Source organism: Lepus europaeus, chromosome 23 (assembly GCF_033115175.1).
Source record: "Lepus europaeus isolate LE1 chromosome 23, mLepTim1.pri, whole genome shotgun sequence".
In the NCBI taxonomy this organism is placed as follows: Eukaryota; Metazoa; Chordata; class Mammalia; order Lagomorpha; family Leporidae; genus Lepus; species Lepus europaeus.
In genome coordinates, this window is record NC_084849.1 from 17,948,739 (window position 1) to 17,976,299 (window position 27,561).

Sequence of the window (27,561 nt, forward strand, 5' to 3'; positions counted from 1 at the left end):
GCTAGTGCGCCTGAGAAGGCAGCGGAGGATGGCCCAAGCGCTTGGGTCCCTGCCACCCACATGGAAGACCTGGATGGAGTTTGGGCTCATGGCTTCGGCCTGACCCAGCCCTGTCTGTTACAAGTATTTGGTGAGTGAACCACAAATGGAAGATTCTCTCTCTCTCTCTCTCTCTCTCTCTCCCTGTCTGTAGCTCCCTCTGTCGCTGCTGCTCTGCCTGGCAAGTAAAGAAATCTTTAGAACAATAACAGCAAAGTGTGGTTGACCAGATGGCTCCAGGCATACACAGCAACTGTCAATATTACCAGTGGTGCAAGGGCACTTTAGGTCATAGAAAAATTTTTTTAAAATCATGGAAAAGTAGAATTAGAAGATGAATTTATTTTGAAACAAAATAACCAGTTTTGAAATCCATGCCTAGATTTTTCCTACATGCATTTCTGTGAACCTTTTGAAGACCCCTTGTATGCAGGGATTTTCAAGTTTTTTGGATCAAAATAAACTTTTTAAAAAAAGTTTTATTTGAAAGGTAGAGTTACAGAGAAAGAGGAGAGAAAGGTCTTCCATCTGCTGGTTCACTCTCCAAATGGCCACAACTGCCAGGGCTGGGCCAGACCAAAACCAAGAGCTTCATCCGGGTCTCCCATGTGGGTGCAGGAGCCTAGGGACTTGGCCAACTTCTGCTGCTTTCCCAGGTGAATTAGCAGGGAGCTGGATCAGAAGTGGAGCAGCTGAGACTCAAATCGGCACCCATAAAGGATGCTGGTTCCACAGGAGGTGACTTTTTCTGCTATGCTGCAACATCAACCCCTCCCCCCCCCAAAAAAAAAACCCACATGGCGGAGGGCATCCCGCGGTAAGAGAGCAAGTGCACTCAGACCTCGCGTCCGCCGCCCCCTAAAAAGCCACAGATGCCATCACGGATGTCCCCCACCCCCAGCCGTGACGTCATCTAACCCTAATCGCCTCCCGAAGGCCCTTCATCTGAATATCACCAATGTAGGAATTTGGGGGGGGTGGCTCCCACCACGTGGGCTTCCGGGGGCACGGTCAAGCCATAACCTTGTCTTGCAACAGCCACCCTTGCCGGATAACGCCGGGTTCTGTAGGAGCTGCGGCTCAAGCCCCGTCTCCTCCCCTGGGCTAGCATCTTCTTCACTCTGCCACTTTGGCATTTCTTTATGGACTGACCGTGAACTTGAGAGGTGAACGGGGCTGACCCCCAGCAGTGGGTCTAAAGAGGAAACTTTGGTTACTCCAGTGCTGGGGGTGGGGGCCACGATGGGGTGCAGGCAGGCTATAGACAGGAGGAACAGGCCGTGAGAACCATTTTCCCCAGAGGTTTCTCTGTGGGCCCCTGTTGGAAACCAAGGCCCAGCTCTGGGCTCAGGGGCAGGGTTCGGGGTGTCACAAAGCACCAGACCTAGGCGTTCATGCCGTGTGTCGTCCCGCCCAGGATTTCACCAGGAAAACCGTGATCGGGCTGCTGGACATCTACGGGTTTGAAGTCTTCGACAAGAACGGGTGAGCTCTGTCGGGGCTGCTGTGACCCACAAGGGCTGGGGCCTTTAGAAAGACAAGGAGGGCTTTAGCCCATGGTGTGCACAGCTGAAAGTCCAGGATCGGACGGCCCCACTGCCACTTCCTCTTCCTGTGATGGATGCCTTCCCGGCTCCGTCACAATGTGGTGGGTGGTGTGACGGCGGGGCCACCAGGGGAGGAGGCGTGTGGTCAGAGATTTGAGGGAGTGGTTCTGCCTTTGAGGACAACTCGTTCTACAAGACCAGCCTTCGTCCCCTCCGAGGGCACAGCCCCATGATCTGAGCCCATCCCACCAGACACCGCCTCTTAGTATCACGATGCTGTGGGCCAGGCTTCTAACACAGAGGCCCTTTGGGCTCCCGCCCAAGCCACAGCACCCTCCTCACCTGCCTTTCCCCGGCCCTCCTTATAGCTTCAGTTGGTTTAAGTATCTCTGGCGCTACCAGAACTGATTTTCCCTATGTTTGTGTAGCTCCTAATTCACAGATCATTCTAGAAGTGGAAAAACCATCACAATTATTTTAACTTGAATCCTATGATTGGTTTAGTAACTTATTTTAGTACAAATAACTTTTTTTGCTTTTTCCTCTATTAAAAAATATCCTTGCACGAGTTAAGGTTTTGTAAAAAGTTCGTGTAGTTCTGGGGCGGGAGTTCCTTAAAGCGCTGTGTCTCTAGTTTTGAACAGTTCTGTATCAATTACTGCAACGAGAAGCTCCAGCAGCTGTTGATAGAGAGGACCCTGAAGGCGGAGCAGGCGGAATACGAAGCGGAAGGCATCGAGGTACAGGTGGGGACGCGCCCTCGCGGCGCCTCCCTCTGGCTCAGAAGTGGCATTGCACCGGAGGAGAGGTTCCCACGTGTGCCAAGGCCCGTGTCCCACTCTTCCTCTGCGTACTTCCTAGGAAACCATTCTGATGGAAAAATCTCAAGTTTCCGTTTTTTGATTAACATGTAATACTCATGTATGTTAGGGCACAGGGCAATATTGCACCACATATGTGCAGCATAAACTGATCAATCAAGTAATCAGCTGTTCCATTTCCTTAAGGGAGCATCGTTGTTTGCAGGGTCTGAGGTTCCGTGGACTGAGCTGGCCGGGCCTTGCACGGAGCCGGTGGGGGAGAGGGGTGATTATTGCTTTAAGACTGGATAGCAAAATCAGGGAAACAACTTAGGGAAATCATTTTAACCCACTTTACTATTATTGTTGTTGTTGTTGTTATTTTGCTCGTCTAAATACCTCTTGGAGAATTCTTTCCTCTCCGCCGTTTCAGTGGGAGCCAATCCAGTACTTCAACAACAAGATCATCTGCGATTTGGTAGAAGAGAGGCACAAAGGCATCATCTCCATCCTGGTGAGCACAGCACCGTGGACTCGGAGCCCACTGCTCTTCAGGGCTCTTTCCCGAGCTTGACTGCGAAGGGCGGAGCGTGGAATCCCCTGGGTTACTGAGGCTTCCGGTTGAGCTTCTGTGCGGAACTCCTGCCCGGAGCTGTAACTGAGGTCCACACGTTGGAATCCGTGGACCTGAGTGATCACCCGCTGGGAGACTGCCAGGGGAGAAAGCCCACGTGGCTGCCTTCCATAGAGGAGGGAGCAGCAGCCGAGACCAGGGGAGTCCGTGTAGCAACCGGTCCCTTTCACCCTCCCTCTTCCCCCACCCCCACTGCCACTAACTGCTCAGGGAGCCCAGCATTCTAAAGTACAGCGGGGACATTGGCTGTGGTTGCCTGGGCAACATGGATGCCACCTGGGTTCCCGGTGTCACACTAGGTAGGTGACTCGAACGTCCCCAAGCTCTTATTTCATCATCTGTAAACGGGGACAGCGAAGGGGTGAGGACAAGTTGAAGGGTAACGCATGTGGAGCTCACAGAACCGTGCTGCTGCACCGTCAGCATTCGGACTCCTCATTCGTTCACCAAACCCACGTCGAGTGCTTACTTGGTGCCGGGGTGGGCCTGTGAGCTCTGGAACTCAGAGGGGAACAAAACGGATCAAACTCGGACTTTAAGTTTTAGCATGGAAAGATGGAACAGATGGCTTCATGTGCACAACAGAGATCCCACCGGCGAGAAGCTGGAGAAGAAAGAGGCGTGCTGGCGGGGAGGGGAGGGGTCCCATCTTGGGTTATGTGAGGTGGGGGCTCCCTGAGCAGGGGACATTGGAGCAAAGACATGAACGAGGAAAGGGGCGTGCCGTGTAGACATCTGGGCAAGGAGAACTGACAAAACCTAGTTTATGGACAGTGTTGGCATACGTCACTGAACTCCAGTACTTTTAAATATCTTAGTAATGAACTCGTGCTGGGATTTCATGTTCCATATGGAATTGGAAATAATTAGAATGCTACCTCTTAAGAATTTTGTCTTTAAAATGGGGTGGGGGTGGGGGCCTGTGCTGTGGCAATGCAGGCATCCTGTATGGGGATAGTTCAAGTCCTGGCTGCTCCACTTCTGATCCAACTCCCTGTTAATGCACCTGGAAAAGCAGCAGAAGATGTCCCAGGGTGCTTGGGTCCCGAATGAATGTGAGAGACCTAGATGGAATTCCTGGCTCCTGGCTTTGGTCTGGCCCAGCTCCAGCTATTGTAGCCATCTGGGAAGTGAACCAGCATGTGGAAGCTCTCTCGCTCTCTTGCTCTTCCTCTCTGTAACTCTGCTTTTCAGATAAATAAAAAAATCTTAAAAAAAAATTTGTCCTAACTTCAACCAAGTTCTTTAAGTCAACTGTTGAGTTGATTCATGCGTAAGTGATTGAGATGGTCAATGAAATGTTGTCGTGTTGAGGACGAAACTAGGAGCAGGAAGATGGGGCTTGAGAAGTGTGAAAGGGTGGTCTCAACTGGTCTCATAACTTTCTTTAAAAAATTGTATTTATTTGAAAGACAGAGTGATAGGGAAGAAGAGACAGAGATCTTCCACCTGCTGGTTCACTCTCCAAATGCCCACAATGGACAGAGCTGGGCCAGGCCAAAGCCAAGAGCCCAGAACTCCATCTGGGTCTCCCACATGGTAGCAGGGAGGGGGCTGTTTTCTGAGACACATTAGCAGGGTGCTGGATTTGCCCCAGTATTCCAACATGGGATGCCAGGGTCACAGGGGGCGGCTTAACCCCATGGGCCACAGCTCTGGCCCCGAAGTATTTTAATTTAGAACATTCTACTGAGGCTGGTGACAGCGTTTACCCTTGGAATTGCTGCTCTGTGGTGCTGTGGACTTGAGGCTTCTCTTTTTCTTTGGAAGGACGAGGAGTGTATTCGGCCTGGTCACGCCACCGACTTGAGTTTCCTGGAGAAATTGGAGGAGAAAGTGGGCAAGCACGCACACTTCCAAACGTATGTCTTTGATCAGATGGGCAGTGGCATGGGGGGAGATGACTGTGTCTGTCGGCTTTGGCGTGTGGCTGGTGCTCCCCGTAAGCACAGCTGTTTCTTACACGGCATTCTCACATGGTTCCCTCTCACACGTGTGCCTGCCTTTGTCAACAGAGATCAAATGCAGACAAGTTACGCGTAGGCTTTTGGAAAAGATTTTGCATCTTGCTTTATCCAGTGATCATTGTATTTTAGATGTACTCACATACGTTGAGATGATCTTTTAAAAATCAGATATAAAACACCTACAGTGGTGGGTGTAGACCTGAAACACACAGCCTGATGGGTTGTTTATATGTAACCATGTCACCAGGAAATCAACTTGAAACTAATTTAGACAGAATTTAAGGGCACACGTCCTGGAGTCGTGATGACCTCGTTTTCTCACCCAGGACGCGTGACTTGAGCAGGCTCCCTGCTCCCGCATTTGTGTGTCCTCTTCTGCAAGACAGGGTCAGTGACATCCCTGCCTCGTAGCACGGGCAGAGGCGACATAAATAACCTGGCCGTGGTGGAGCCTCAGCCAGCACTAGTGACGGCGGGCTCGCCGTGGGTTACCGAAAGGCAAAGTAGGCGAAGTTGCCTAAGCCTAAGTAGATGGGGTGGGAGAGAGCTGTGCTACATTCACAGATGGGACACCATGTCACCATTCGAACGAGTCGGCTGGAGCGGCAGCCAGCCAAGGACGATACGGCACATGCCCAGTTATTCTACTACCTCACGGCACTAAGTCAAACTGACTCGGGCAGTGAGCGGTCAGGCTCAGACTGGGAAAGGGCTCGTTCCGTGTCTTGATCTGGATGGGAAGGTTCGTCACATTGTGCGCTCAGGATGTCCTGTGAGTATGTGTTCAAAGAGCGTGCTTCATGAGAAGATGGGACGAAAAGAGAAGCTTCTCTGCGTGCAAATATAAACAGAAATCCGCAGTCGGTGTGTGAGACGCTGCTCGGGACAGCCACGTCCCATGTCGGAGGGCCCGGGTTCAAGTCCCGGCTCTGCCCCTGATTCCAGCTCTTGGCTGATGGGTGCCCTGGGCGGCAGCAGGTAATGACCCAAGTAGTCGGGCCCCTGGCACCCGTGTGGGAGACCTGGGTTGAGTTGCTAGTTGCCAGTTCTTGTGGGCATCTGGGGAGTGAACCAGTGGATGGGCGCGCTGTCTCTCTTTCAAATAAGTTTTAAAAACTGAAATCCATGCGTAGTTTTTTCATAATATACATTTTCCATGAACTTTCTGAAGACATTGCTATGTACGATTTCCAAAAATAAACATATCTTTTGATTTCTGTGAACTTTCTGAAGTGCCTTTGTCTTTCAAGAAAAAGTTAATTTCTGGAGCATCAATATCTGAATCGGGATATTCCCTGAGTCGTCTACTTTTTTAAAGCCCCACGAGCGTAAGGAACCAAAGCAGTTTTTTGGCTATCACCTGGGAAAATAGATCTGATTTCATTTGTAACCTGCACTTGTGTTTCACTTTTGATTTTTATCTCTTGAGACTTAGGAGAGAGAAGGTCTAAATTTTATCTTTCTTAAAGATTTATTTATTTAAAAGGCAGGGAGAGCGAGAGAGCAAGCAAGAATGAACACAAAAACACACTCTTCCATCTGCTGGTTCACTCCCCAGATGGCTACAACAGTGATGTCTGGGCCAAGCCAGGAGCCCGAACTCCACCCGGGTCTCCCACGTGGGTGCAGGGACCCGAGCACTTGGGCCATCTTCCGCTGCCTTCCCAGGTGCATTAGTGTGGAGCTGGATTGGAAGTGGAGCAGCCGGGACTCAAACTGGCACTCCAAAATGGGACACCGGTGTTGCAAGTATGGCTTTTAACCCACTGCACTGCGACTCTGGCCCAGGATCTAATTTTGGAGAGAAGTTCATCTTTAGTCAGATGAACCGGGCAGCAAGTCTTCCTGGGCCCCTGTGGCCGGCTCTCGGCACCAGCCTTCATCCGCTAGTCCTGTTCCTAAATGTCTGTCCCCCCACCCCCGCCCTTTGCTTCAAGCATCCGGGCCCTTCCGTTGCAGTGGAGCCCGAGGGCTGAGTTCCTGTCTCTTTCTGTCTTGTAGCCGTAAGCTGGCTGGTCCTAAGGGCCGGAAGAGGATCGGCTGGATGGAGTTCCGGCTCCTCCACTATGCAGGAGAAGTCACCTATTGCACCAAGGGTGAGTGGCATGGCTGCAGGGCGTGGCCTGGCATGTGGCCTTGTGTGTGCGTGCTCAACCTAGTCACAGACGCAGCTCCCTTGGAGCGTAGCGGGTAAAGCCTCCGTCCGCAGTGCTGGCATCCCATGTGGGCGCCGGTTCGAGTCCCTGCTGCTCCACTTCCGATCCAGCTCTCTGCTATGGCCTGGGAAAGCAGTAGAAGATGGCCCAAGTCCCTGGGCCCCTGCACCCATGGGGGAGACTGGGATGAAGCTCCTAGTTTTCCCTGGCTATGGTGGCCCTTTGGGGAGTGAACTAGTGGATACAAGATCTCTCTCTCTCTCTCTCTCTCTCTCTCTCTCTCTCTCTCTCTCTCTCTGTCTCCCTCCGTCTCCCCATCCCCTTCTCTCTCTGTAATGTTTCAAATAAAATAAATCTTTAAAAAATCCCCCCTGAGGCGTCTCCTGTCCATCCCAAAGGATGCCTGATCCCGCACCTGCCTGTGCCTGGAAATGACTTTCTCACTTTCTTGATTGATTTTATATGTGAGGGGGATCTGAAAAGTTCATGGAAAGTGCATATTACTAAGAAGAAACTCTGCCAGGCGCCACGGCTCACTAGGCTAATCCTCCACCTGCGGCGCCAGCACACCGGGTTCTGGTCCCAGTTGGGGCGCCGGATTCTGTCCCGGTTGCTCCTCTTCCAGGCCAGCTCTCTGCTATGGCCCGGGAAGGCAGTGGAGGATGGCCCAAGTCCTTGGGCCCTGCACCCGCATGGGAGACCAGGAGGAAGCACCTGGCTCCTGGCTTCAGATCAGCGCAGTGTGCTGGCCACAGCACGCCGGCCGCAGTGGCCATTGGGGGGTGAACCAACAGTAAAGGGAGACCTTTCTCTCTGTCTCTCTCTCTCTCACTGACCACTCTGCCTGTCAAGAAAGAAAGGAAGGAAGGAAGGAAGGAAGGAAGGAAGGAAGGAAGGAAGGAAGGAAGAAAGAAATTCTGCGTGGCTTCCAGAAAGGTGTGCACCACCGTGAACTTCTGATTGAGTTTTCCGGGGACTTTTTGAAGTCCGTCCCATAACCCCTCGTTGAGAGGTAACTTGTACGCCGTTCACATCCACCTAAGTTTCATCCGTTGGTGCAGCCCTCGCTACAGCAAGCACAGACACCTGTGCCTGTTACCAGCTGCCACGTGCGGCCCAGCCCCTACAGCCTGAGGCCACAAAGTCACCCACCTTCCGTTGCAGATTGGCTGGTTCTGGACACTGAAATGACTGGAATCATACATGGTCTTTTTGTCTGACTTCTTCCACGTAGCATCATGTTTTCAAGGGTCATCCCTGTTGCCTTTCCTTTTCCTTGCCAGTAATACTCCACCGGGTGGCCGTAGCGCTTGTGTTTACTCGTTCATCGGGGCTGACGGGTGGTTGGTGCACCGTTCTTGGCTATTGTGACTACTGCTGCCACGGCTACTGCCGTGTAAGTTTTGGGGTAGACGTAGGTCTTTGTCTCCTGGGCGTCCCTAGGAGTAGAATGGCCGGGTCATACCTAACTCTGGGTAAAAGCCTTTAGAGGAACTGCCCGGCTGTTGTCCAAAGCGGTCGCACCGCTGTCCGTTCCCACAGCAGGGTGTGGCTTCTGGTTTTTGCACCAGGGTCAATTGCCAGGTCAATGCTTACTGTCGTCTCTGTTCATTCTGCGTCCTGGGGAGTGGAAGAGGGAGGTGACGCCCCGGAGCTGGGGTTTGCGGTTTCCCGGCAGCTGTGGGTGTTGGACGCCTTCTCGTGTGTTCGTTGGCCATTTGTATTTCTCCCTTGAAGAAATGTCTGTTCTGATCCTGTGCCTGCTTTTTAGAAAATAATTCGTTTGGGCCAGAGCCGTGGCTCACTTGGTTAATCCTCCACCTGCGGCGCTGGCATCCCATATGGGCGCTGGGTTCTAGTCCCGGTTGCTCCTCTTCCAGTCCAGCTCTCTGATGTGGCCCGGGAAGGCAGTGGAGGATGGCCCAAGTGCTTGGGCCCTGCACCCCATGGGAGACCAGGAGGAAGCACCTGGCTCCTGGCTTCAGATCGGCTCAGCGCCGGCCATAGCGGCCATTTGGGGGTGAACCAACGGAAGGAAGATCTTTCTCTCTGTCTCTCTCTTGCTGTCTGTAACTCTGTCAAATAAATTTTAAAAAGAAAAGAAAAGAACTAGTTTGAGAGAGAGAGAGAGCGCGCGCTCCTGTCTGTTGGTTTGCTCTTCCATCTCCAGGCCTGGGCCTGAAGCTGGGAACCCAGGAGGCAAGCCCAGGCCTCCCGCGTGGGTGGCAGAAGCCGGACAGCTGCAGCACCTCTGCTGCCTCTCGGGGTCTGCGGACCCCTGGGAGCCCGGGACGGGGTCGCTGGGGTCTTCACCGCTGAGCCACACGCCTGCCCTGCCTCTCTGACAAGTCAGGTTTCCTGTTTTTCTTGTTGTTCTTGTTTATAAGTATTCTTTATATATTCTGGATCCTGGACCCTTATCAGATACACAGTTTGTGTATTTTCTCCATGTCTAGGGGTTGTCTTGTTGCCTTCTTCACATTCTTTTTCTTAGATTAATTTATTTAGGGGGGAGGAGAGAGGAGGAGGAGGAAGGAAGGAAGGAAGGAAGGACGGACAGACGGACGGATGACTCAGGGAATTAATCTTGCATTTGCTGGTTCACCCCCCAAGTGCCCACAGCAGCCAGGCTGGGCCAGGTGGGAGCCAGGAGCTCAATCCAGGTCTCCCACATGCGCAGTAGGGACCAAGTACTTGGGCTATCATATGCTGCCCATCCCCCACCCCCACCAGCCCCAGGAAGCTGGAATCGAGAACAGAGCTGGGGCCGAAACCCAGTCACCCCATAGTGTGTCTCATCCACTAGGCTAATCCCGTGCCTGTCTTCGGTCCTTTACCTCTGTGACGTGGAGAGAATCATTCTCCCCCTTTGCACCTATGAGGAGAGTCGGGAGGGTCACCCAGCCAGGCGGGACGCGGCAGAGCTGGAGCTCTTGTGTCCGCACCACGGCAACTTCACTTCCCTGGGGCACCTGCAGATCCTCTCCGCCATGAGGCCGTGCCCAGGCTTGCTGGGTGGACACTGCTTGTTTCAGTGTTTTCGCTTCCAGACAATACTGTCCTAGACATCTTCATGTGCGTATTTTTTTTTCTTGGCCCTCTGGTACTCATCTTGTCCCTACGACACATTGCCCTGCGTGGCAATGCTCAGTTACAGGTTAAATCAAAACTCGGGGCAAATACCCGTAAGGTGGGAGTGACCCCAGTAAATACCTCTCAGTGGATGCGTAAATGAGCAAAATGCGGCCTCTACCAGTGTGCCTCAAAAAGTTTGTGGAAAATGCAATTAAAAGATGTTCATGTTGGAGCAAATTGTTTTTGAAATCCATGCATACAAGGGACTTCAAAAAGCTCATGGAAAATATGGATCACTCAAATTGCATTGATTTCAAAAACATTTTGCACCAAAATAAATTACTCTTTTAATTTTTATTTTGATGAACTCTGAGGTACCTTCCTACAAACAGTACAAAAGGAAATGGGTTGGGCACTGGGCCCAGCAGCTTGAGATGTGGGTTAGGACACCCAGGCTTCCACACCAGGGTGCCTGGGGTTTTGAGTCCCAGGTTTGGCTCCTGACTTCCGTTTCCAGCCAGCAAGGACCCTGGTGGACAGCGGAGATGGCTCAGGCAGCTGACTCCTGCTACCCCCTGGGGGGGGGGGGTGAGCTCTTGGCTCCTGGCTTTAGCCCTGGCTGTTGCAAGTGTTTGGGGAGTGATCCAGCATGTGTGTGGGGGAGGGGCTCTCTATACTCTCTCTCTCTCTCTCTCTCCCTCCCTCTCTCTCTCTCTCCCTCCCTCTCTCTCCCTCTCTCTCCCCCTCTCTCTCCCTCTCTCTTTCTCTCCCCCCCTCCCTCTCTCTCCTCCCCTCTTTCTCTCTCCCTTCTCTCTCTCTCCCCCCCCCTCTCCCCTCTCTTTCTTTCCCTTCTCTCTCTCTCTCCCCTCTCTTTCTCTTTGTCCCCTCTCTCTATATATAAATTTTTATTTATTTGGGAGCAGACACACACAGATCCTCCCAGCCACTGGTTCACTCTCCAGATGCCTGCCACACTGAACCCAGAAGTCGCGAACTCAGTCTGGCTCTCCCACGTGGGCTGCAGGGACTCAAACTACTGGAGCCATCACCTGCTGCTGCCCAGGGTGCGCGTGACCAGGAAGCCAGAATCGGGAGCAGAGCCGGGTTCTCCATCCTAGGCACTCGGACATGGGCGTCCCAACTGATCCCACTTGGCAAATGCCCGCCCCCTCCATTATTTCTGTGTGGTCCCCGCGTGTGGTTCTGCTCCTGGACCACGGCCTGTGCACAGGACTGAGCCGAAAGGCTGTGGTTTACGTGGACGGTGTCAGGGTTCAGGGTGTAGCATGTGAACTAAGCTCGCTTCTGTGGACCTGGTCCTCAACCGGGACCCGGGGCTGTGTCTGGAGACCTGCGTGGATGTCACGGTGGGGGAGGTGCTGCCCAGCGTCCCACAGGGCCACCACCTGGCCCCAGGTATCAACAGGGCCGAGGTTGGAGAGCACTATTCTAGATGACCTTCAGGGTTCCCCTCTGCCGTCAGCTGCGACAGAACCGCACTGTTGGAAGCCCGTCCATTCCAACAGGTGTTTTTTATTGAATGTTTTTACAGGGTTCCTAGAAAAAAACAACGACCTCCTTTACAGACACCTGAAAGAAGTAAGTGTGGACGCGGCCCCTGCACGTCTGCGGGTCGCCAGTGCCCGTGGTCTGGGAGGTGTGGCCTCGTCTATTGTTCTCGTGCGTGCACGTCCCGGCACAGCTGTTGACGGTCATCTGAGCTGCTCACTCAACAAACGGGTTCGTGTGGGCGTGGGACCCCGCCGTGTGCTGGCTCTGGGGTCTCAGCCGCGCGCGAAACTGAGTCCCTGTCCCTGGGGGCTCCCAGATGGAGGCAGGAGTGGAGGATACGTGTGTACATCGAGGGGGCCGGCGCAGTGGCGTAGCGGGTAAAGCCGCTGCCTGTGACGCTGGCGTCCCATATGGATGCCGGTTTGTGTCCCGGCTGCTTCACTTCCGTCCGGCTCACTAACGGCCTGGGGAAAGCAGCGGCAGATGGCCCAAGGACTTTGGGCCCTGCAGTCCACATGGGAGACCCGGATGGAGCTCCTGGCTTTGACTGGCCTCAGCTCTGGTCACTGCGGTCATCTCGGGGTGAGCCCCAGCAGATGGAAGATCTCTTTCCTCCATCTCTGCAGTTGCTTTCAAATAAATAAATCTTTTTATATCAATGTTACTCATCAGTGAAAAGTACTAGGAAGAGGGCCAGCGCCGCGGCTCAACAGGCTAATCCTCCGCCTTGCAGCGCCAGCACACCGGGTTCTAGTCCCGGTCGGGGCACCGGATTCTGTCCCTGTTGCCCCTCTTCCAGGCCAGCTCTCTGCTGTGGCCCGGGAGGGCAGTGGAGGATGGCCCAAGTGCTTGGGCCCTGCACCCCATGGGAGACCATGATAAGCACCTGGCTCCTGCCTTCGGATCAGCGCAGCATGCTGGCCGCAGCTCACCAGCCACGGCGGCCATTGGAGGGTGAACCAACGGCAAAGGAAGAACCTTTCTCTCTGTCTCTCTCTCTCTCTCACTGTCTACTCTGCTGTCAAAAAAAAAAAAAAAAGTACTAGAAGTACTAGGAAGAAATGATCAAGGGACTGTGATTGAACGGGGCACTTAAAAAAAATTTATCTGAAAGGCAGAGTTACGTAAGAGAGGGAGAAGCCAAGAGAGAGAGCTTCCATCCGCTGGTTCACTTCCCAAACGGCCGCAGTGGGCAGGGCTTGGCCAGACCGAATCCAGAGCCAGGAGCTTCATCTGGGTTTCCCAGGTAGGTTGCAAGAGCCAGGTCCTTGGGGCTGTCTCTGCGGCTTTCCCAGGCCATCAGCAGGGAGTTGGCTTGGAAGTGGAGCCAGCTGGGACTCAAACCAGTGCCCATATGGGATGCCAGCTTCGTAGGCGATGGCTTCCCCCACTACACCACAATGCCGGCTGCCAAAGGGGACACTTTTCATTGAGGGATTCGAGAAGATACCTCTGTGGAGATGGCCTTGAGCTGAAACCTCAATGAGGGTGGCTTTGCAGTGCTGGGGGCAGGTCAAAGGGACCGGCCTGTGCAAAGGCCCTGTGGCCCAGAGGCACTCGGGCTGTGCTCAGGGAGGGGTGACTTCAGGAGCCCAGGCTGAGAGCTGCTCTGGTGCAGTGAGAATGTGCTGGGTGACAGGGCCCGAGCACGAGGACCTGAGGCCCGGCTCAGTCCCCGCTCGTGCAGGCTCAGATCGTGGGGTGGGGCTGGAACCGGGATGGGGCCCCGGGAGCTGCTGCTGGTTCCATTGGCCACACCCAGCAGAGAAACCTTGGGTCTCTACAGCCTTCGTTTTGTGTAGAAATAGTTACCTGTTTGGGGCAAAACTGGATTTTGCTGAATTAACTTATAAATTAAAAGCTTTCACATAAAGACCACCCTTTTCCAGATGCTCTGGGGAGTGTTTTCCACCACCACCCCCACCCCGAGCTTTCTCCACCTGCTGTGGGACTGCTGTGTCCTGGGCCGGTGAGCGGCTACCTCTGGGCCTCAGCCCCAGGCAGTGGCCATCTGCGGCTGAGCCCCTGCACGACCCCTTCTCTGCCAGGGACCTGTGCAGGTGTGACCGTCGGTGGGGTAGGTCTCCGTGCACGGTTCCAGTGGCCAGCACATGAGTGGAGATGTCTGCTTTAAAAAAAAAAAAAAAGGTGTGTGGGGGGGACCAGCAGCCAGCGGGCAGCATTTGTCCTGGTGGTCAGGACACCACGTCCCATGTTGGAGTCCCTGGGTTTGAGTCCTGGCTGGTGCCCAGCCGGCTTCCCGCTGATGCAGACTCTGGGAGGCAGCAATGGCCGCACAAGTAGCTGGGTCCTGGCCTCTTACCTGGGAGGCCCAGGTTGAGTTCTCGGCTCCTGGTCCCGGGCCCTGGCCCAGCCCCAGCTGTTGTGAACACTTGGAGAATGAATCAAAAATGGAAGCATGTGCCTGCTCACTCACGCCCCCACCCCCGAAATACTTTTTACAGATCTAAAAATAATAGCAACAAAACCTGGAAACCGTGTCCCCTCGCTGCCATCCTCTCTGTGGGCCAAGCCGTTCCTGCCACGATCCAGTCCATACAGTTTGTGTCTCACGGGGAAGAGAAATCTCTGTCTCTTCCTTCGCCCACCGGGGCTGAAGCTCAGGATGTCCTCAAGGTTAATCCGTGTTGTAGCTTGGACAGAATTTCCATTTTAAGACAGAATAGGAGGGGCCAGTGCTGTGGTGCAGCGGGTTAACACCCTGGCCTGCAGCGCCAGCATCCCATATGGGTGCTGGTTCGAGACCCGGCTGTTCCACTTCTGATCCAGCTCTCTGCTATGGCCTGGGAAAGCAGTGGAAGATGACCCAAGTGCTTGGGCCCCTGCACCCATGTGGAAGACCCAGAAGAAGTTCCTGGCTTCAGACCAACACAGCTCTGGCCGTTACGGCCAATTGGGGAGTGACGCAGTGGATGGAAGACCTCTCTCTCTCTCTTTCTCTCTCTCTCTCTCTCTCTCTCTCTCTCTCTGTAACTCTTTCAAATAAATAAATCTCTTTTTAAAAAAAGAATAGGAGGCAGCATTGTGGCACAGCAGGCTAACGCCGCCTTGAGTCTCAGCTGCTGTTTCTGATCCAGTTCCCTGCTGAGGCACCTGGGGAAGCAGTGGAAGGTGGCCCAAGTGCTTGGGCCCCTGCCACTCCCATGGGAGACTCTGAATTCCAGGCTCTGGCTTTAGCCTGGCCTGACTCTGGCCAGCCTGGCCATCTGGGGAGTGAACCAGCGGATGGACGATCTCTCTCCCACTCTGTCCCAGTGCACCGTGCACTCTGCACCTTGCTCTTTCCACTGAACGCCACAGCTTGGAGATGGCTTTTTTGTTAACATTTATTTTATTTACTTGAAAGGCAGAGTTAGAGGGAGAGACAGACTTGATCGGAGAGTTCTTCCATCTGCTGGCTCATTCCCCAGATGGCCACAGCAGCCAGGGCTTGGTCGGGCTGAAGCCAGGAGCTTCTTCCAGGTCTCCCACATGGGTGCAGGGGCCCAAGCACTTGGGCTGTCCTCTACTGTTTTCCCAGGTGCATTGGCAGGAAGCTGGATTGGAAGTGAAGCAGTTGGAACTCAAACTGATGCCCCTATGGGATGTCTGCACTGCAGGTGTTGGCCACAACACCAGCCCCCAGAGATTTAAAAAAAAAAATTTTTTTTTAATTTTTTTTTTTGACAGGCAGAGTGGATAGTGAGAGAGAGAGACAGAGAGAAAGGTCTTCCTTTTTGCCGTTGGTTCACCCTCCAATGGCCGCTGCGGCTGGCGCATCTCGCTGATCCGAAGCCAGGAGCCAGGTGCCTCTCCAAGCACTTGGGCCATCCTCCACTGCCTTCCCAGGCCATAGCAGAGAGCTGGCCTGGAAGAGGGGCAACCGAGACAGAATCCGGTGCCCCGACCGGGACCAGAACCCGGTGTGCCGGCGCCGCAAGGTGGAGGATTAGCCTGTTAAGCCACGGCACCGGCCAAAAATTTTTAAATCTCTACATTTTAAAGGATTTACTTATGTATTTGAGAGGCAGAGTTACAGAGAGAGCCAGAGAGAGTTCTTTCATCCACAGGTTCATTCCCCAAATGGCCACAGCAGTGGAGCTGGTCCTATCCGGAGCCAGGAGGCAGGAGCTTCTCCCAGATCTCCAAGGGGGTATGGGAGCCTAAGCATGTGGGCCACCCTCCATTGTACTCCCAGGCACACCAGCAGCGAGCTGGACTGGAAGCAGTGCAGCCGGGACTCGAACCAGTGCCCACATGGGATGCCAGCACTGCAGGCAATGGCTTATCCCACTACGCCACAGCACTGGCCCCTCAAGATTGCTCTTAAAGAGCCAGTTAATTCTGTAATGGCTGAACTGGGTTGGGAGAAATTCTTGCTTCATTTAGCAGAGGAAAACTAGCCCTGGCAAGTAGAGAAAGCAGTTAGAGGTAGTATTTTGAACATTTCCTTCTATATTTTTAAATAATGTTTATTTAAAGACAGAGATCTTGCTTCTGCTGGTTCATGCCCCCACGTGCCCGTAATGACTGGAGTTGGGCCAGGCTGAAGCTGGGAACTCGGTCCAGGTCTCCCGCGTGGGCAGCAGAGACCCAGCCGTCATGGCTGCCTCCCAGGGTACACGTGACAGGAAGCTGGAGTGGAGCCGGGACTCGAACCTGGCGCTGTGCTGATAACTTTATGCAGGCATCCCGAGAGGCCTCTTAACTGCTGTACCCAGCGTCTCCACACCCTGTCCTTTCGTGTTTGACTCCTCTCCGCCCTCTCACCTGGAAAGTCTGCGAGCGCTCACGATGACACGGGCGGCTCTGTCGCCTGCGCACACTTCTGCGACCTTCCTGTGGGTCCCTTAGCGATTTCGGACACAGCGAGCGCACAGCCACTTTCTCTTCACGTCCAGGTGCTGTGCAGGTCTAAGAACAGCATCCTCAGGGAATGCTTCCTGGTGGCCGAGCTGGAGAACCGCCAGAGGCCGCCCACGGTGAGTGCACAAGGTGCTCCCCCAGGACTGGAGAGGGGAGAGGAGCCACCTGGGAGGGCACGGGTCTCGGGTCCCCTGCACTTTCGACGCTGCCCCTCTCCATTTCCGGAAGCCTCCCTCTGTAATGGATCCTGCTAAATGTGTTCTTCCTGCATGGTTCGCACCTGTTCGCGCACCTGCAGGCATTCCCTCGTGCACCTGCTGCAGGCCAGGGGTCAGCAGTAATGAGCCAGCCAAGATCGCTCTCCTCAACAGGCTGACCAACCCGGGGGAGAGTGCAGAGGAAGACGTCCTCAAATAACACAGATCTTAGGGGCGGGCGTCAGGAAACACAAGGGGTGGTAGCGGAGAGTGGCAGGGCTCAGCTATGCACGGGGTTCCCGGGAGCGCTCCTCGTGGACAGACGGCGTGTCCGGCTTCTGTGGCACCAGCCCAGCCCTGAGCTTGTCCACTTCTCAGGGCCTCCAAAGCCACCTCTCAGGGGGGCCAAAGAGAAGAAGAGGCAGGGCCACCTGCGGAGGGTTGGGTTGTAAGGCGCCACGCACTCTGTGTTGCCCTGGGAAGTAGCGGCGTCAACTCGGCTCGTGCTCTCTCTGTGCAGGTGGGGACGCAGTTCAAGAACAGCCTGAGCAGCCTCCTGGAGATCCTCATCTCCAAGGAGCCCTCGTACATCCGCTGCATCAAGCCCAACGAGAGGAAGGAACCCAGTGAGTTATGCGTCATCCTGGGCGCCCAGCTCTGAGGCCAGGGCAGCTCTGGGTTCTGATGCCAGGAGGCTTCCTTGTGGCCCCCAGGACAAGAACTCATTTCATTTTGTAAGACGTTTCAATGTTGGGTGTTTTTTTTGTTTTTTTTTGTTTGTTTGTTTGTTTGTTTTTTGTGGTTTTTTTTTTTTGACAGGCAGAGTGGATAGTGAGAGAGAGACAGAGAGAAAGGTCTTCCTTTTTGCCGTTGGTTCACCCTCCAATGGCCGCTGCGGCGGGCGCATCGTGCCGATCCGAAGCCAGGAGCCAGGTGCTTCTCCTGGTCTCCCATGCGGGTGCAGGGCCCAAGCACTTGGGCCATCCTCCACTGCCTTCCCGGGCCATAGCAGAGAGCTGGCCTCAAAGAGGGGCAACTGGGATAGAATCCGGCGCCCCAACCGGGTCTAGAACCTGGTGTGCTGGTGCCGCAAGGTGGAGGATTAGCCTGTTGAGCCACGGCGCCGGCCTCAATGTTGTTTTTAAAGGGACTTCAACTGAAAGGCGGAGAGAAAGGGATCTCCCACCTGCTGGCCCACTCCCCCCCGACCCCAAATGCCTGCCGACAGCCAGGGCTGGGCCAGGCCAGAGTCGAGAGCTGACGTCTCAACCCAGGCCTCCCACTGTGGGTGGCAGGGACCCGACTCCTTGAGCCATCCCTGCTGCCCCCAGGGCGTGCGTTAGCAGGGAGCGGGCTTGGAAGCAGAGCTGAGGCTGAAACCCAGGCACCCAGCACGGGGTGCTGGCATCGCAAGCATCTTCTCCACTGTGCCGAGTGCCTGCCCCCGTTTGCCTATTTAAACGGTAGAGGGTAGGGGCCTGCGTTGCGGGGCAGCGGGCTAAGCTTCCACCTGCAATGCCGGCACCCGTATCAGAGCACCACTGTGAGTCCCAGCTGCTCTGCTTCCAGTCGAGCTCCCTGCTCATGTGCCCAGGAAGGCAGCAGGCGATAGCCTAAGTGCTTGGGACCCTACTGTGCGTGTGGGCGGCCCAGATGGAGCTCCATGCTCCTGGCTTCGGCCCTGGCCATTGCAGTCATTTGGGGAGTGAACTAGTGGATGGAATCTCTCTGCTTCTTCCTCTTTCTCTGTTACTCTGCCTTTCAAATAAATAAAATGTATCTTTAAAAATATAAAAATGGGGGCCGGTGCTGTGGCATAGCAGGTAAAGCCACTACCTGCAGTGCCGGAATCCCATATAGGTGCAGGTTCGAGTCCTGGCTGCTCCTCTTCCTATCCAGCTCTCTGCCGTGGCCCAAGTGGGGGACCCGGAAGAAGCTCCTGGCTTCCGATGGGTCCAGGTCTGGCCATTGCAGCCATCTGGGGAGTGAACCAGCAGATGGAAGACCTCCCTCTCTCTCTGCCTATGCCTCTCTGTAACTTTGCCTTTTAAACAAATAAATAAATCTTTCATATATATGCATGTAAAAATGGAAGAAAGAAGAGGGTAAGTGAATCAGGAAGGGGTCCTCCATGAGCACTGCTTAGAGGCTGCCCGTCTGAGGAGCAGCACAGCTCAGCTGGGCCAGGTGGAGGAGGTGAGAGGAGGCAGCATCACTTCTCCCCAGCCAGTGAACCACCTTCTAGAATGGTCCATGACCTTGGTATTTTCTAAGCTCTTGCTGTGGTGGGTTTGTACAGTCCTGTGGATAAAGGTGTGCAGAGGCCTGGTCAGACGAGCAAATGGGTAAAGCAGATTGGGTGTGAGGCAATAGGGGGCGGTGGGGGCTGCAGCCACCTGGGGACAGACTCCCTGTGAAAGCGGTGGCCACACCAGTCCCTTCCGGCTAGGTGTTGCCGTGTGAGACTCCAGGCCCAGGATGGCTGGATCTCGCGATTTTTCAAAAGAAATTTAAAAATCTAGCTTTTTTCCTATAAGATCCACCTGTTTGAAAACCACAGTCGAGGGCAGACATCCGGTGCAGCGGGTAAGCCACCGCTCTTGGTGCTCGCGGGTCAGGGTGCCGGGCTGGAGTCTCGGCCCCTCCGCTTCCTCTCCAGCTTCCTGCTGATGCACAGCCGGAGGGCAGCAGGCGATGGTGCGAGTGCTGGGGGCCCTGCCGGCCACGTGGGAGGCCTGGGGGGAGTTCCACGCTCCTGGCTTTGACCTGGCCCAGCCCTGGTTATCACAAGCTTTGGGGAAGTGAACCAGCCCAGCACTTTCTCTGCCTTTCAAATAAAATGAAAATAAACGCTGTTGGCAGGTGTGTGTTTTAAGAACAAAATCACAGCCTGAAAGAATAGGCTATCAGTTTGTGGCCTCCGCTCTGGATGAGACGGGGCCGCCGGGCGCCTGACTGTGGTTCTCGCCTCTCTCCCAAGGCAAGTTCGACGACCTTCTCATAAGGCACCAGATCAAGTACCTGGGGCTGATGGAGCACCTGCGGGTGAGGCGGGCCGGCTTCGCGTACCGGCGCAAGTACGAGCACTTCCTGCAGAGGTAAAGTTGGCTTTTGAAGCCGATGAAGTCATGCGCCTGCCTGCCTGCCAGGGTACTTGATGGCTTTGTGAAGTAACAGAATTAATAGATAGGTTCGGGGCTGGCGTGGTGGTCCAGCAGGTTAAGTGTGACATCCGCCTGTGACGCTGGGCCTGCTGCTCTTCTTCCTGACCCAGCTCAGTGTGAACATGCCTGGGCAAGCAGCAGGCGATGGCTGCGGTGCCTGGGCCCCTGCGATCCACATGGGAGACCTGGCTGTAGCTCCCGACTCCTGGCTTTGGTCTGGCTCAGCCCTAGTGTTGCAGCCATTTGGGGAGTAAATGAGTGGATGGAAGATATAGTTCTCCCTCCCTCTCTCCCTCTCCTCTCCCTCTTCCCCTCTCCCTGTGACTTTGAAATAAATCTTTTTAAAGTTTTTTATTTTGGTGCAAGAAATTTAGAAACTTATGCCTGGCCTTTTTCATAAGATGCCTTTCCCACACACTTTCTGAAGAGCTTCAACATTTTTTTTTTTTTTTGACAGAGTGAATAGTGAGAGAGAGAGACAGAGAGAAAGGTCTTCCTTTTTGCCATTGGTTCACCCTCCAATGGCTGCTGCGGCCGGTGCATCTCGCTGATCTGAAGCCAGGAGCCAGGTGCTTCTCCTGGTCTCCCATGCGGGTGCAGGACCCAAGCACTTGGGCCATCCTCTACTGCACTCCCGGGCCATAGCAGAGAGCTGGCCTGGAAGAGGGGCAACCAGGATAGAATCCGGCACCCCAACTGGGACTGGAACCCGGTGTGCCGGTGCCGCAAGGCGGAGGATTAGCCTGTTAAGCCACGGCGCCGGCCTCAACATTTTTTTTGCACCAGAAGTGATCTTTTCCTTGCTCCGTGGGCTTTATGAAATATCCTCATGGTATATGCTAGTCTCTGGGATAAGCTAGTAAATGACACGGCCTCCCTCAGGGATCTAAAACAAACAGATCCTAGCATTTTGGAGAACATGAAGACCCAAGTCGATTTCCCCCTCACTGCGCTCTCAGCCTTAACTTGTGAATCAAGGACGGTCAAGGCCAGGTGCATGGACCTGCCACCAGGGGGCAGATGTGGGCAGTGTCCGTCTTGGGTCTGACCCAGCTGGTTAGACTTCATTGCTGGTTTGGGGTCTTGGCCTCATGGATGTGAACAGTGGGTGTTAGTGGTGGGGAGCCACACGCCTGGGTCCAAATCCTCATGTTGTCTTTTAAGAGTTGTGTCCATCTCCTTGCCTGTAGCATGAAGGTTAGGGTGTCTGCCCTCAGGAGGTTCATGGAATTTAATGATATCCCCCCCCACCCCCCACACTACTCACACACCAACCCATCTTTGGTGATGGACCACGTATGAGCTGGTGCTACTGAAATGGCAACATGGGGGCCAGCACTCGGCAATACCCACAGTCCATGTCCAAGTGACAGCTGGAATCCTGGCTACGCTTTCTCTGATCCAGCCTGCTCCCGATGTGCTTGGGAGGGCAATGGAGGATGACCCAAGTGCTTGGGGCTCTGACACCTGTGCGGGAGACCAGGATGGAGTTCTTGGCTCCTGGCTTCGGCCTGACCCAGCCCGGGCTGTTGCAGTCATTTAGGGAGTGAATCGTTTATTGAGCTTGGTCTGCACCAAACACTGTACGTGCGTTACCTCCCTTGAAGCCTTGGCACAGCCCCATGAGGAAGGGCCTGTTACTGTTCACACTGCACAGGTAAGGACCTAAAGTGACTTGTCTGGCTCCCGAGCTGGGAGGGAAGCCAGCAGTCCGAGCCCTGTCCGGCTGCTCCCACGGTGTGGCCTCTAGCCTTGCTTCACAGGTACCTGTGAACTCTGCGTTCGCCTGCTGCCTGGGTTAGTGACATCACGGTGAACTTCAGTGGTGTGGAGGAAGGACACGCCTGCGGAGTCAGGTTCTTGAGTCCACACTGGAGCCAGAATTACCCTTGGGAAATACCTCTTGTCACTTCCCAAGTGCGCTGGCTTTTCTGATTCGTCTGTTCATTGGCTTTTGTGGCTGTGGTGAATTAAGCTGCTATGATCATACTTTTAAAAAATAAGGTTTAGGGGCCGGCGCTGTGACGTAGCAGGTAAAGCTGCCACCTGCAGTGCTGGCATCCCACATGGGCGCTGGTTTGAGTCCTGACTGCTCCACTTCAGATCCAGCTCTCTGCTATTGCCTGGGAAAGCAGCAGAAGGTGACCCAAGTCCTTGGGCCCCTGAACCTGCCTGGGAGACCCAGAAGACACTCCAGGCTCCTGGCTCCTGATCAGCCCAGCTCCAGCCATTGTGGCCATTTGGGCAGTGAACCAGTGGATGAAAGACCTCTCTCCCTCTGCCTCTCTGTAACTCTTTCAAATGAATAAATCTTTAAAAAACAAAGGTTTATTTATTTGAAAGGCAGAGTTACAAAGAGAGGGAGAGAGAGAGCTTCCATCCACCGATTCATTCCCCAAATGGCCACAACAGCCAGGGCTAGGCCAGGCTGAAACTGGAAATCCATCTAGGTCTCCCACAGTGGCTCAAGCACTTGGGTCACCTCCCACTGCTTTGCCAGGTGCATTAGCAGGGAGCTGGTTAGAAAGTGGAGCAGCCAGGACTTGAACCAGCGCTGATATGGGATGCTGGAGTTGCAGGGGGAGGTTTACCTCACTGCACTACAGCACCAGCTTTTGCTGTGAACACTCTTGTACAAGTTTTATATGCAGACCTGTGTTTTCATCTCTCTTGGATATTTAAGGGATCCTCAGAATGTTTGCTGAAAACGTGCATTAGCTCTCAGGTCCCCTTTCCCAAGGACTCTGAAGTCGCCTCATGTATCTAGGAGTGAGAGGGCGTTAATAGCCTGCCTCACATAGCTGGGAGTGAGACGGAGTTAACCAGCCTCTCTCACATAGCTGGGAGTGAGATGGAGTTAATAGCCTCCCTCGGTATCCACACGGGGATTGGTTCAGGGGTGGAAATCCCCAGAAGCTGGAAGTCCGTCCTATAAAATGATGTGGTTTTTGTGCAGATCCCACACACCCTCCTGCAGCTGACTTAGAACAGCTGAGGAGCTGCCCCTCTATCACTCCGGGAGTCAGGGCAAACGTCTGTCTATGCACAGGACAATCACAGTTGTTCCCGGGGATTTCCTATGCACAGAAGCAGAACCCATGGACACGGGGGGGGGGGGGGCACAAACGTCCTTGGGTTGAGTGTTCGAGACATCGCTGCTCCATGCAGACAGGTTAGGCACCCAGGCTGCTGAGTTTTTTTTTTTCCTTGCCACACGTGTGTCCTTGGACCTGAGGAAGCTCATTGGACCAAAACACCACGTTTTACAATGAGCAGCTAAGGCTAAGCAGACCTCTGGGAGGCGGGTGGAGAAAGGGAGAGCCACTGCTCCTGTCTGCTTCCTGTCCCTGTAGGTACAAGTCCCTGTGCCCGGACACCTGGCCGCACTGGCGCGGGCCTCCAGCAGAGGGCGTAGAACGTCTCATCAAGTACATTGGCTACAAACCCGAGGAGTACAAGTTAGGGAGGTAAGTGGCCAGGAAGTCGCCGACCAGTTTCTTCCCAAAGGTTTCAGGCGTGGATCTGTGTATGGCCTGGAGATACATTTTATGTGTTTTACATAGATGAACAAGCACATGTTTCCAGCCACTCAATTTAAACACAGCTCTGGACGGTTAGCAGGAAAGGACCATGAGCCATCCCCATTGTTAAAGATTTATTTTTACTTACTGGAAAGGCAGAGTTAGAATCTTCCATCTGCTGATCCACTTCCCCAGATGCCTGCAACAGCCAGGGCTGGGCCAGGCTGAAGCCGGGAGCTTCCTCGGGGTCTCCCAGGCAGGTGCACTTGGGCCATCCTCTGCTGCCCTCCCGGGCACCTCAAGCAGGGAGCTGGGTCAGAAGTGGAACAGCCGGGTCTTGAATGCGATCAGTATTTATGATTTGTCTTGGACAGTTAATGGGGCCGCCTTTCCAACTTGGACTTGCATTCTTTTTAGAAAGCAGAGGAGCGCCATTCAAAGCCACTTCAGGTTAGGATAGCGTTGTCCCTTCCTAGGGCTGCACAGCTGATTAGCACAAAGTGACTGCCCTACAGCAGCAGCCGTTTAATCCCCAAGTTTCTGGGGGCCGCAGGTTCAAAAGCAAGGTGTCGGCAGGACCGCGGCCTCCGGGAGGCTCCTTCCCTGTCCCTTGCAGCTTCTGGTGGCTCGTGGCTGCATCCCTCCGAGCTCAGCCTCCATCTTCGCATGGCCATCTCTGCCGTCTGTTTCCAGGGACACCCCGGTCGCATTCAAGACTCGGCCTGGCGTCCCGTCTCACCCCTGCAACCTGCGCAGACGGCTCTGAGCCCCTGAGTGGACAGGGCTGCACCGGGACCCCCTACAGAGGCTCACTGACCGGTTACTAACTAGAGCTTTTCTTTGTCTTCTCACTTCTAGGACCAAGATATTCATCCGTTTCCCCAGAACTCTGTTTGCCACTGAAGACGCCTTTGAATTTAGTAAACATCAATTAGGTAGGATTTTTCTGCCCTGATTTCAACAGACTGCGAAATGAACACGTTTAGCTTGGGGGGTATAAACCTTAAATATGGGTGTCTGAGATCATTTTTACCATAACCTCGGACCAAGGTGGGGATGATTAGGTTCACGTGGATCTAACTCATGGGCATGTAAGATGCACGTGAACTTGTGCTAAATGCGTCAGGAGAGGGGTCCTGGATGCATGCGGAAACTTAATGCCGTTGTGCCCATCCCCCTTCAATTAAGATTGCTAAAACCTCATTTGCATAACATCTGATGTTGGAAGGGGTAGCCTCAAAGCCCACAGCCAGGCTCTGTGTTGTGGATGATAAACAAGAGAAGTTAACGTGGGAGAAATGCAAGCCACAGAATCACGACCGAGAGGGGGACTTGGCCTTGGAGACCAAGGGCTCTGGGCCCTGGGTCATCAAAGGCAGGAGAGAAACTCCAGTTACGGGAGGGCAGCTGGGACCAGGGGTGGTGTCACCTGCTGCTCTCACATCTGTGATGCTTAACCAAGACCCTCCCTCTACTGTGGGCCCGAGGGCCATGGCTGATGTCCCCTCTGCAGGTCACAACCACACAGACACACGAATGAAAGCTATTTGACCAAAACTTTTGTTTTATTTTAAGTCGCAAGAATCCAAGCCACATACAAAGGCTGCCTGGGAAGGAGAGACTATGTGAAAAAAAGACAAGCAGGTGAGAGTTCAATAGGAAGTTGTCAGCTGGCGCTGGGCCAGCCCCGTGCCCTTCCCTCTCTTCCACACGGCCCCTGGGGCCATGGGCACTTTGGGCTTTCCCTCATCAGTCCCTGAGACTGCAGGGCGGGGCTGCCTCGAGGTCCGGTTCTGGGGCCTCTTCTCGTTTTTTTACCACATTGACTGGAGATTGTGTCGTTTCATCCGTAGCACGGACACATTTAAATTTTTTTTAAAGATTTATTTATTTGAAAGGCAGGGTTACAGAGATCCATCTTGTATTTGCTGGTTCACTCCCCAAATGGTTTATGTCCTAGGCGTCCCCAGCAGCTGGGACTGGGCCGGGCCAAAGCCAGGAACTTCATCCTGGTTCCTCATGTGGCTGACAGAGGCCCAAGTACGTGGGCCGTCTTCTGCTTTCCCCGGTGCAGCAGCAGGGAGCTGGAGCAGAAGCGGAGCAGCCAGGGCTTGAAGTGGCACTCATAAGGATGCCGACCTCACAGCCGTTGGCTGAACCCACTGCACCGGCCCCTTAACTTATTTTTAAAGCCACCCAGATGTGTGTGGACTTTGCTATTCATTCCTGCACAGGGTTCTGTTAGCTCACATCAGCAAAACAGTCCACACTGAATACTTGAGTCCTCTTGTCTCTGTCACAGCGACCCCACTCTGCTGTTGTCACACGGAAGCAGCAGGCAGCACGCAAGTGACCAGGCGCGGCTGTACCGCAGTACAGTTGTGTCACAGAAACGGGCAGCCGGCCCTGGCTGTGTGAGCCCGGCCCACCCTCCCTATCCGGAGACTCAGGCCTCCATAGATTCAACCGAGGAATGAAAATACATTTTTAAAATAAACTGCATCTGGGGCTGGCGCTGTGGCACAGCAGGTTAAGGCCCCAGCCTGTAGTGCCTGCATCCCATGTGGGTGCTGGGTCGAGTCCCAGCTGCTCCACTTCCATTCCAGCTCTCTGCTATGGCCTGGGAAAGCAGTAGAAGATGGCCCAAGTGCTTGGGTCCCTGCACCCGCATGGGAGACCAGAAAGAAGCTCCTGGCTCCTGGCTTCGGATCAGCTTAGCTCCGGCTGTTGTGGTCATTTGGGGAGTGAACCAGCAGAATGGAAGATCTCTTTCTCTCTCTCTTTCTCTCTGGCTCTACCTCTTTCTCTCTAACTCTTTCAAATAAATAAATCTTTTTTTTTTAAAAAATAAACTGCATCTGTACTGAACATGTGCAGAATGTTTTCTTATTTTAGTATTTTCTCTTTCCCTAAACAGCTATTTCTATAGCATTTTCATTGTACCAGGGGTCATTAAGTCATCTAGAGCTGATTTAAAGGATTCGGTTGGCTGGGTGCAGGTTATAGGCAAATACTGCAGCCCTGGGAGTGAGGGGGTGCCCTGGCCCCAATCCCCTGTGAGCACCAAGGGACATTTGGGCACGTCCAGTTGCCAGTTTGCTTCTGTAACACGAACAGTGCTCCTGTGGGGAATCAAAGCACCCCAAAACCTGAAAAGCATTCAGATGTGGGGAGATGAGGCAGCATCCGGTGTTTGTGTCCTCGTTCTGAAATGTCACCAACTGAGTGGGAGGAATCGCTGCATGAGATGAACCAAACGCAGTGGGGAGCTCCCCGACCCCATCACAGCGGCCACCCCCGCTCCCGCCTGTGGTCTCGGGTTTCCCACGGCACCCTCTGCCCTCCTGTCCCCCACTCAGCTGTCTGTCCCGGTGCCTGGGCGGGCATCCAGACGTGCGCCAAGTGCGTGGGTGCCTCTGGAAAAGCCTTGTTTGCCCACGGTTGTGCTCGCCTTGTAACACCAGCAGTGACTTCTTTCAGCCATCAAACTAGAAGCCCACTGGCGGGGAGCCCTGGCCCGGATGGAGACGCACAGGAGGAAGTGGGCCGTGCAGGTCGTGAGGAAGTGAGTCCTTGCGTATGGCAGGGAGGTTGCTGGAAGCTGGCGCACCGTGGGGGATGCCAGGGGCTGAGTCTGGGGGCCTTTTGGACGCTGTTCCCCTCGGGGTGCTGTAAGGAATTCAGGTCCATGTCTGGGCCTGGAGCTCCTGAGCTCGGTGACAATCACAGCCTGGTACAGTTGTTCCTCTTCCCGTGGCTCCAGTCACGCCAGGCAGGCAGAGTGAGTGGCTCTCCTGGGCTGGCCTGAGACAGCAGGGTAGGACGGGGACTGTGACACAGTGGGGAGGCTGGGTCCGCTTCCAGGGGTGGTCACTGTTCTGTCCCATTCAACTGCTGCTATGACGGAGGGGGCTGGCTGGTGCTGCCAGCTTGGCCCTTCGAGCTGAACTCTGCCTCTTATGTAATGGCACTCATGTTTTTAATTGGCAAGTCATCCAAGCTATGCAAAACAAAAAGCGAGTGAGTGAAACGAGGTGTGCCTTTGGGGAAGCTTTGGCCTGTAGGCGCCGCTGCACTCCCACC

General features: G+C 54.2%; 1 protein-coding gene across 1 annotated transcript in view; it reads left to right on the forward strand.

The window, feature by feature from the left end:
* The window catches only part of MYO1H (myosin IH), a 44,300-nt gene that overhangs the window by 11,287 nt on the left and 5,452 nt on the right, over nucleotides 1-27,561 (forward strand). The window contains exons 10-22 of the mRNA XM_062182773.1: nucleotides 1,457-1,524; nucleotides 2,221-2,326; nucleotides 2,820-2,900; nucleotides 4,791-4,882; nucleotides 6,989-7,083; nucleotides 11,771-11,817; nucleotides 16,632-16,712; nucleotides 17,314-17,419; nucleotides 19,774-19,891; nucleotides 23,311-23,424; nucleotides 24,337-24,413; nucleotides 25,054-25,122; nucleotides 26,959-27,043. Coding sequence (XP_062038757.1) covers nucleotides 1,457-1,524; nucleotides 2,221-2,326; nucleotides 2,820-2,900; nucleotides 4,791-4,882; nucleotides 6,989-7,083; nucleotides 11,771-11,817; nucleotides 16,632-16,712; nucleotides 17,314-17,419; nucleotides 19,774-19,891; nucleotides 23,311-23,424; nucleotides 24,337-24,413; nucleotides 25,054-25,122; nucleotides 26,959-27,043 — 1,139 coding nt within the window. The remainder of the gene's footprint in view (nucleotides 1-1,456; nucleotides 1,525-2,220; nucleotides 2,327-2,819; nucleotides 2,901-4,790; nucleotides 4,883-6,988; nucleotides 7,084-11,770; nucleotides 11,818-16,631; nucleotides 16,713-17,313; nucleotides 17,420-19,773; nucleotides 19,892-23,310; nucleotides 23,425-24,336; nucleotides 24,414-25,053; nucleotides 25,123-26,958; nucleotides 27,044-27,561) is intronic.